At 42.5% G+C, this 10,536-nt stretch overlaps 1 protein-coding gene across 6 annotated transcripts in view; it reads right to left on the bottom strand.

Moving 5' to 3' along the window:
- Positions 1-2,815: 2,815 nt before the first annotated feature.
- FBXL7 (F-box and leucine rich repeat protein 7) overlaps positions 2,816-10,536 on the bottom strand; it is a 214,975-nt gene continuing 207,254 nt past the window's right edge. For all 6 annotated transcript variants that reach the window (XM_068931444.1, XM_068931446.1, XM_068931448.1 and 3 more), the window contains one exon: positions 2,816-9,246. In XM_068931444.1, the coding sequence (XP_068787545.1) occupies positions 8,510-9,246 (737 nt within the window). In that variant the 3' untranslated portion in view covers positions 2,816-8,509. The remainder of the gene's footprint in view (positions 9,247-10,536) is intronic.

Below are 10,536 nucleotides of genomic sequence, written 5' to 3'. Positions count from 1 at the left end.
TGAGACTCAGCTTACTCCCAGACCCAGCTCCAACTGGGAAGGCTTACCTTTCTTCTCCTTGAAGCTCCTTGATTTACGACTTCATGTCCCCCTGCACACACAAGCATGCAAAGGCTTTGCCCCCACGGTGGAAAGAAATTCCTGTTGTAAATCCTTCCCGTGGCCCGGCTTCCCGACAAGACAGAGAGAGGTGGGAGGATCAGGCCTGGGGTTTCACGAGGATTAAAAAACCCAAATGGTTGCAACTTGCCTATCATCTGGGGGACAGATACAGCGAGAGAAAGCTTACCAGCAGCTATATCCTGTATGGAAACCAGTGAAAGCTGTTGTGACTAGAGACAGACATACACCCAGTTTTCTACCACGCTACTTTGATAAAGATGATTTGAATGATTTGAATGTGGGGAACCTCCCTACCACCACCCATCTGGTTACATATCACGCAAAGAACAAGCATCAGAAAAGTATTGTATTTCCTGAAGTTCATGAATGTACTTCCCACCTACACTGAAAAATATGAGTAAGATTTGGTCACTGAGTGGTTACTAACTTGCAGTCAGTCATCTCAGTCCATCATCTGGACTAATTGCCATTAAAATGGTCTTACTTACCATCTTAATACAGACCATTAATCATGTGTACTATTCAAGTCTACAGAGGCAGATTACCTCAGACTCTTGTAGAAGCTTGGACAACTCTTGCCGACAGGAAGAGAAAAGTACAATATGGAGAAAAGATCATAACCCTACTGGGATATTCACCAACGGAGGTGTTGAAGTAAGAGCTTGCCCCTGTAATTTATGGCCAATAAAACAAAAGATGCTTCATGTAGCAAAGGACCATATCGCTACAAAGGTACTGACGCTACTGCAGCAAGGTGATTTCGGACCCCCTGCAGCCAGTTGCACAAGAGATCTGAGCTCCTGTAACTGTTATATGTAAGACATGTATTACAGTAGGCAATTCTACTTAAATGCTGAAATGCAGGTAGCCACCTTGCAGCATCATGAGATAAATACCGTTTCTCACTTCTTGCAACTGTGGGTTCCTTCATCTTTGTGCTATGAATACACAGCATGCCCTCCTCCTCCACATGTCCTCCCTTGCCCGGCCCATTCACATCCTTGCTCTCCTGAACTTAGCCCTGGAGCCGACGCTGAGCACAATGAGCGAAAAGCGGGGGCCAGCGGTTCCTAACCCATGAGCTCTCCTGGGCCTTCCTCCTCCCCTTCCACTGGCCTCATCAGTCTCCAATTCCTCTACAAGCACAGCTGGAAAATGATTCCCTTCCTGCACCCATGTTAGACCTTAGCAACCAGTTTCCAATTATAAAAATCGAAAAATAGCTTCATAGTTCTTTATGTACTCCCCACGCCAATTTCAGAAGATGCAGAAGATGATGAAAAAATTACCTGCTCCTTTAGGAAAATCTTACTATTTCACAGCAGATCTAGCGAGGGGGAAAGATTAAAAAAAAAAAAAAAAGAACACAGACAAAAGAGATAAACTTGACCAAATGCTACTTTTTGCTTGCAGTTTGGTATGCTAGCAGTTGTCACAAAAGATGCACCTCCAACAACTACAAGACCACATGAGATGCATGACCTTTCGCTCTGGTTCAGCAAGCTTTTAAGAAACTAGAGGAGGGAAGTAAAGAGAAACAGGAGTAAAGAAGACATACAAAAGACCAAATTAATAACGTGGTCAAAGGGATAGACCTCTAGCAAAGTCAATGGTCTTAGTGAATGAAAGAAACAGTTTTAATCTTTTGCCTTGCTGAAAACTTGAGTAACTTTGGCCTGTATTAAGCCACTGGGGTGTTCAATTGCCAATGAGCTGCCAGGTTTTGACATTACACCAAAACATATTGGCATGGGGAAAACCAGTTTCATATAAGTGACAATTTGTTAGCTTAGCGAAGTCCTTCAAGTTTTGCCTCCCTAATGCTCACGCCTTTTTTCTTGTTTAGCGTGTGAGTTAAAACAAAAAATAAATCATTATTCATTGCCCTCATCCTAATATAGAAGCATGACAACATACTCTGGGTAGATGTACCTGTGATAAAACACCTCAAAAGACACTGAGAGATATCAGACTATTATTTTAACTTGAGTAGAAAATAAGCAAAAGAAACTCCTCCTACCCCGGCGGGCTGGGCTGCCCAGCTGTTGTTTCCACAGTGTAAGGAAGTTCTGGGACAAGATCTTTTTTTCCCTCTCTTTGGAAACCCAGTGACTGAGCTTTATTTAATGTTTCTTTAGAAGCTTTGAGCAGCACAGGCCCTCTGGGGCTCCACCTCTATTTCTATGAAGGGAGCCTAGCACCAGGCATGCAAGCAGACAGCAGCCAAGAGCCAGGCTGTAGAAGCACGTGGTCAGTGGTAAGAAAGAAGACAGTTAAGGACTGATATTCTGGGTTATTAATTTGCAAGTAAGAGATCATCACTGCCAAAGGCCTCGATGTTACTCAAGTCCAGACAAAACCTATTTTCTTCAAACTATTTTCACAGCATGCAATACAGCACAAACAGAAAACTAGAGCAAAAACTAGGGTGCCAATGAAAAGTAACTGGATATTATTAAGCATACAGCGATATGTTATCAGTCGTCCAGATAAAGGCTTAGGATATATCCTTTATATGAGACAAGTGATAAAATATATGAAAACACTTGATAAAGATGACAACATATAAATCACAAATTAGCTGCAGTTAGTTTTTGTAGCTACAAATTCAGTCTGTCTAAAGCTCAGATACCTACACTGAAGCAACTATATGAATGAGGGATATTCAAGAAGTAATAGAAAGTTCGCAGAAGTAGTCATTTACTTTATTTTTATAAAAGCATTTTAGGAACCATCAAAAGCAGACAATGGAACATGAAACTCTTAAAATATTCATTCTTTTTGGCACAAATCTCATTGCATTCTCTCTCATCTTTCTAAGATGATTTTTTCCATCTCTGCCATTTACTTGAGCTTGAGGCTTCAGCATGTAATGTTTCTTTAAAAAACAAAGGAAAATTAATCCCTTCTAAGCCAACAAACACAGTATCTTTAGCCCTAGAAGTAACGGTTAAGATTTCTGTTTCGCATTAAAAGTATCAAGGTCACCTATAAAAGCTTGAGTTTTTTATTTTTTAGAAAGATCCCTCCTTCTGGTATCTCTTTACAGTGTCTGCTTAGCAACTTTTATATTTATAATGGCTTAATTTGATATATCCATAGCCAACTGGATTGTTGCACTCATAATATATATATTTTTAATTTGTATTAGCAGAGCCTACTTGGAAAAGATTTCCATTAACCAGTATAAACCTAAGACGCGCCTCTGTGAGCATCCAGAGGACAAGAGAAAAATGACCTGACATTTCTGTCCAGTTCTCACAGAAGACAAACAGTGGAAAAAATCTGCTCTGAAGTGCACAGCTAGACAGCAGGGGTGCAGGAAAATAAACAACCCTCAACTATCTTATGAAGAAAATTGATTTAATCTGGGAAATAATATTCAGTAATGCAGTTCAGTCCAATGTATTTTTCTTATGCTAGACTTGAATTCTCATGTCTACTGCCTGGCAGTAACTTGAACCTACTATTATTATGCCCTCTAACAGTCATAAGGGCATGAATTTGACTTCACGCTGATGCCTGTGCTTTACCAAAACAGAAGCATTGCTGTTGATGAAACACAATGCAAAAGGAAGCGCAATTTTACAAATATGCCTTGCCTTCTTGCTCGCAACAGACTACCTGGTGCAAAGGGGTAAAGGCAGGAATAAGACACCCAAAAGTGCCGATGTCTCCGAGTCCAGCGTGCTTTTGCTGGTAAAGGCTAAAGATCTGCCTATAAGCTTATCCTGCTTCACATTGGATGCCTTAAATTCAAAGTTCCTGTATCGTTTTTGAGACACTATTTCAAATCTGTGAGACAGTCTCCCAGAAATAGCCCCTCTCAGCTTTCCCTGGAGGGAATGTGCTTTATTCACATAACATACTGCCAGCCCATTTGCCTCATACTTCCACCACTGCCCCAAATGCCTTTCTTCAATACTTGACTCTCCTCTGGCCCAACACTCCCTATCCAACTGCTCATGCAAATCCACCTCTCCTAGTCTCAGCCCTGTTTTTTTTTTTTTAAAACTAAAAATCCATCAGTCGATCTCTTCTTTACTCACCTCTTTCCCAGCCCGTTTGCCCAGGAAGTTTCCTTCATCCTGCCTCTTTTCCCAATTCCCCAAATCCTCTGTCTTTCGACCCTCCTGTGGCCTGATTCCCCAGGCAATCCTGATGTACCTCGGGTCATTTCCTCCTCCACACTGCAAGAGTGACAATCACCTCTTAGCTTTGCCAAATTGCTTCCTCACCAGACTACAAGCCTCAAGAGACATGAGCGTGCCCAGCAGAGACAATTTTTTGAGGCTTTTTAGATGCCAACCCCTTTTCTCCCTGACCATGGAACTGGAGATGTTCCAAGATAGACCGTGCTGCTAAATCTAGATGAACTTTCGCTGGGAGATCATTAAGACACATCCTGGTGTCAAAATTGACCTCCAGACAAGGCTCATACCACTTCCACTCTGAAGGCCTTGGGGGAGATGGAGGGCAACAAACCTTTTTCAAAGAAAAAGGTCACCAGGAGTTTAACGTAAGCAAAATGAAATTTCCTCCCAGCTTTATATACAGAACCATGCAAACCACTTCAATTTGCATCTTCCAAGCCCAGCACGGGAAGTTTCAGTCCGAACAGTTAAAATTAACAAAATTATGAAAAACTGAAAGCAAGCTACTTTTCTGGGGAACTCTGGGGGAAAAGAAGCTATGCTACCAACTCCATCGTAGATTTTTCTTTTTTTCTTTTAAACTAAAACTGACAGCTACAGGGCAGCCAGTCCACAGTCAAAATGGTCACTTTGTTTCCTTTTAATGCGAGTTTAGACTTGTTTCAAGGCTAGTGCTAAAATTAGGTCTTTTACTAGCTTTTCAATTTTCCAGCTCAAAGGGTAGAAGTTTTCAGAAATGACGTAAGCCACTGCTGGAAGGTTATAATCTAGGTGACGGTTCTGACGTCCAACAGAAGCTGTTTTACGTTTTCTAGGAAGCCGGTAAATGAGCATCGGTAAAAAAGGCAAAAATGTTACGCTTTGCATCAGCCTTCTACTGATGACACAGGGCATATAGTTCCATTTTTTACCAAAATCAAAGGAATGAGAAACATAGATAGAGAGCTTTGGCTGTATTCCAAGAGTATGCTGGTTTAGATGCACCTCTCTAGGAGACCTCTTTCTACACTGCACAAGTTATCCCAGAGATGCAAGTAACATGCCAGCCTGACTGATGTGATTCATAGCTGCTTTCTTTGATGGGATCACTACATGCTATTATGGAGCGGAAGAAGCCTCACTGCTTGAGCCTGAATTTTACGGTTCAAGAATCAACAATGTTTTCGCTGAGGAAATTTATAGTCTCTGCCAAACTCAAACTGGAACGAAGACACATCGCTCGCATGTTGCAACCTCTCCAGCAAACTCAGCTCTACATGCACTATTTTGGTTTCCTTTCTGGTCGTGCTGGTTTGCAAGCAGACACAGGGAAAAGGTTAAAAGTCAAAACAGGCAATCTGGATCAATAAGTTAAATTCAAATTTTCTTGAAATAAGTAGCAATCTCAGAGTGCCAAATCAAATCATGCAAGACTGTAAGATCATGTACTTAAAAACGTTTGGCTTAGAAAAATTACCTTTATTCATTTTCCACTAGTGACCCCAGAGTGAATTTTTTAAAACATTTGGAAAGAAACATTACACTAATTAGCACTCTAGCCTTTAAGTCATTTCATTTCACTTTTTACATCGGATATGTTAACTTGCCTTTAAATCAATGCAGAGGCCTTCCTGAACTTCTTATACATATGCCTTTTATATACCGGCTTTTCTTTTACATACATTTCCAGGTAGTAGCAATGTGTCAAAGTCAAGAAGAATCACATAAGGAAAAGCAAATTATAAAGAGACAGACATACAAGGTCATACAACCTATAATAAATCCTTTTTTATAGTCATTCACCTACCTCATATGATGATGTGCTCATTCACCTACCTAGTTTCAAGAAAATAAAACTTTACAAGTATTTTGTATCCCCTCATTTTGGCCAGAAGTTAATCACTTAGTGTAAATGATCATGCATGCTCAGCAGTTATCAACATATTGCTTTATTTCTTGGTAGTAAATTAAGGCTTTATAGTGAGATTTGTACAGTACAGGCCAATTTAAACATTAGAAACCCTAAAAACCATATAGTGCTATCCACTCAATTTAGCATAGCCAGAGAAGTAGTTTTTTTTTTAATAAACAATTAAATGTTACTAATGAGGCCTTATATTTCATGAGTGCAAATGGCTCAAAATCCCACCACCCTCAGGAATGGGTTTAACATTTAACTATTCTTGGGGCCATTTTGAGATAAAAGATAAACAGAGTATAGCTGGCTTGGATAAAATATACTGTACTGCTTGCTCAAGAAAATCTCTAATTTTAAAAATACAAAAAGGGAAACTACAGTGATGTTAACTGGTCAAAGGATGGTATCACACCCCCCCCCCCCATTAGACACTGACCAGTAACAGCAATGAAAAAACGATTTTCCTTGGCCCTCTTTGCTTTTGTACAATATTACTTATAATTCAGAACTGCTGATATCCCCTAACGTAAGAAATTCACAATTGAAGGATTATGCACAATTTACAGGATGTTTTGCACAAGTAGAACAAGTTCCCTCTGCAGAGATGTGCAAAGCATTGTTTTTTGTAATTTGAAAGAGCATTTCTACAAGTATTTCCTAAGCAATTAAATATTTTTCTTGAGCATATGGATTTTCACTCCATATCTAAGATTTTATTAGTGTTGTCTGGAGATAATGGAGTTACAGCTTATGAAAACCAGATCCAGTGCTTCCCTTCTTACATCCTCTGTCAAGACATGTATAGTGTTTGAGCTGAATGTACGAATTCACCTGTCAGTCACGCGCCAGGAGCCTGACTGAAAATATCATCACTCCTAACATGTCTGGCTTTCAGATCGGAGCATTACATGTGGAAGCACAGAGAAAAGAGCTGCCAGAAAACTGTGAAGGAAGTAACCATGAAAAGACTACACGCCCTGGGGAAGGAGGCAATGAGACGGGGGATCCTCCAAGCCAACTGTCTGAGCACAAGAACAGCCATGAGAATACAAGAGGCTTCCAGTGTCATGGGACAAGGCTGACATTTTAATTCCTTCTTGAACAGCAGCCATATCTCCAGTCCACAAGGTTTCGCAAAAATCTATATCTAATGTGAATAACACCCTAAGCCCCTCTTTGCCCACCAGTGTGATCTCACGTCAGGCTAACGTCTTTGAAATCTTGAGATCAGCCATCCATTCTTTAAACTGGAGGGCCACAGAAAATGGTCAGGTTTCTACGTGTAGTAAGGCACATATTGAATACACCTCAATGCGTGCACCTAGTTTGCTCAGGGAGCATCAGCTGCAATGGTGCCATGGCTGCTAAGGAGAAACCGTGAAGCAAGGTGGATAGACTTTCTAGTGACAGCAGCGCAGCACAGCAACTGCAACTGCCCCGTGCAAACCATCCCGCAACACTTCAGAGTCCCTGGTGTACCACAGCACTATCTCAACTTGTTGCAGAAATGCAAAGGCTTCTCAGGCTGATCTGCTGGCTTTCCCCTTGGCCAGGCCACCAACATCTTATCTGTTTTCTTTCACTCAAGTGAAAATGTCACTGCTTACAAGACCCAGAAGTCCCTGTTGGCTACCAGAGGGTGTACTAGACATGCAGAAGACGGCTGATGCAGAACTGAAGGCAAGCGGTGATGACGCATGAGCGACCTGGAAGAGGGCTTTCCAAGAGAAGCCATGCATGGGCACGACCTCCAAATTCACTCAGCACAGTGCTCAGCAATAGCCAGCAGCTCATCCTCTGCTCCAGGCAAGTACATCTGAAGACATCACCCAGTATTTCCTGAGGAATTACAAGGAATGACCACTAAGGAGAAACTGCATGGAGATAAGGGGATGCTTTATCAGCTGTATTAGAAGAAGGTGGGGAACAAGAAACATATTGCATAGTCAGATTCATGAGCACAGCTGGAATTCAGATGTATTTGACACAGCTTAGCAACACTTCCAAAGGAGTGGTTATGTGCTATTCCCTTTGGAGTCAGCTACTTTAGCCTGGGACAAGATCAGAGATGTTACAAAAATGGCATCACAGTGGGGATGCTGAGCACTCACTGCTTTTGAATTAAGGCAGCCTCTCCACAGAGGCTCACCACACCTAAAAAGTGATCATACAAAAAGCACATAAAATAGTCCTCTAGAAAATCCCCCTCACCAACAAACAAGAAAAGCTGACTCCTGTGAGCCATAGAAAAGACAGCATTACTGAGTATGGGATTGTGTGTTTATACATCAGTGTTTTTAATACTGCGTTGTAACAACAGCTGTAGGGAGTCCTTTCAGAAGAAGGCAGGGTTGGTGTGCTCTATAATACAGCGCTTGCAATGCCGTTTAACAAACCGCAGGGCATCCACAGAGACATCGCAGTCCTGCACATTCAACATCTGCAGGTCAAAACAGTTGGCAGCGACAATCTGCAGGCCCTGCCCAGTGATGCTCTCACACGATTTCAAGCTCAGGCGCTTCAGGTTGAAGCAGTTGAGGGCTAGAAACTCCAGGCCGGTGTCTGAGACCAGAGGGCACTTGCCAATATCTAGTGATTTGAGTTTTGTGCAATTTTTGGCGAGGTACTCCACACCGTGGTCCGTGATACCCTCGCAGCCCCGCGCATTGAGGTAGCGCAGCTTGCTGCAGTATTTGGCAATGTAACGTATGCCCACGTCTGTGATCCGACCGCAGTGAGCGATGCTAAGGTATCGGAGGCGGGACTCCAGCTTGGCAATCTCCCGCATGCCAAAGTCACTGACAAAGCGACAGTCGCTCACGCTCAGTTCCTTAATGGACGTGCAGTAAATCATCAGGTAGCGGAGACCCTCGTCGGTGATGCGGACGCAGCGACGCAGGTACAGGTGGGTCAGTTGAGTGCAGTGAGCGGCAATGGTGTGCAGTCCTTCGTCCTCCAGGACGAAGCAGTCTGTCATGTCCAAGTAGCGGATGGAGATTTGCTTCCCATGTAAGGGAGACAGCTTGATGGAGGCTTCGCGAGTCAAACTGATGCATGTCACTTTGGAGCAGCCTAGGTGGAAAAATCACAGTAAATTTAAATGAGCAAGGTAAAAAAATAAAAATAAAAAGCCTCAGAGAGACTGGAAAGGCAGGTATGAAATTGCATGATGCAGACGATGCAGACGTCTCTGCTTTGCAAGAGCAGAAACATCCTGACTGACTAGTCTGGATTTGCTGGGATGTGTCCCTACATCAGGGGAAATATTCAATAACTCCACCTAGCGTTAGCCAGAGGTTGCTTTGGGATTTTGAGCATCAGCAAAGCAACAGAACAGTTCTGTCGACACCCCAAATGTGAAGTGATGGTCCTAGGTTTATCTCTGGACAATCTAATTCTTTACTGCAACATGAACACAGTGATGATTTGAGAAAATGGTACTACATGACAACCAACACGGCTTTCTGAGCAAGGCAGTCTCAATACTGACTCACTGAGTTCATAAGCCAACATCAGAGGTTGTTTCGCCATCAAACTCCACTACGGAGAAGACAAACCCCACCCACTCTTCAAAAAGCATTTGGGGAACAGATGTTTATCCTGCCCCGAGCCTGCCATCTGAGAAGGACAGAAAACTACGGCAAGAGTGTGTGTTTGCAGAAGGGTAATCTAAGGAGAACGGAGAGAGTCAGCAGGAGCCAACAGACTTGTAAGGGCATGGGAGGACACATATAGACACGGAAAAGGACTATTTTAAGCAAGAAGGCCTGGCTACAATTGGAGGTAACTAGACTAGAGGACAGACCAGACCTTGGAAGGAGTTAGATTAAATGGAAAAGCATGCTCATAGACTTTCCCAATTTTTAAACTCCACTCTGCGCACAGTAGTGAATGAAAGCAGAAGGTGCTCCTTCTGCTCCATGGCAAATTTGCAGACTGAGGCTCCTGAAGGGAAATTCTTACCTGCATCATGTTCAGGCGTGTGTGGTGTGTTAGCACAGCTAGAAATTGCTGTAAGGAGGAAGGGGAGGGCTACCAGCTCGTGATCCAGGCCCAATAATTTTAGCCATAAACGTCAGAGGAATTCTGTGGCGTATACCTAAAGGGGTGCCCTCAGGTAGGAAAAGGAGCTTTTTCTGTATTGCTGAAACATTGGCCAATAGGGAAGGGATGAGGATGGGGAAAGCAAAGCAAGCGTAAGTGCAAAAAAAAAAAAAAAAACAAACTATTGAAAGCCAGAAAAGCTAGCATGACAACCTTGGAGTTGGCATGCATCAGAAATGCTGCACAAATCCTGTAATCTGGAAATAAAGAGCATGGCAATCTTTGTATGGAAACCCTCCCAAAGATACAACAAGTTCT

This window comes from Struthio camelus, chromosome 2 (genome assembly GCF_040807025.1).
Source record: "Struthio camelus isolate bStrCam1 chromosome 2, bStrCam1.hap1, whole genome shotgun sequence".
NCBI classification, from domain to species: domain Eukaryota; kingdom Metazoa; phylum Chordata; class Aves; order Struthioniformes; family Struthionidae; genus Struthio; species Struthio camelus.
Note: the sequence above shows the minus strand (reverse complement) of the source record. Positions and strands in the feature narration are given on the sequence as shown.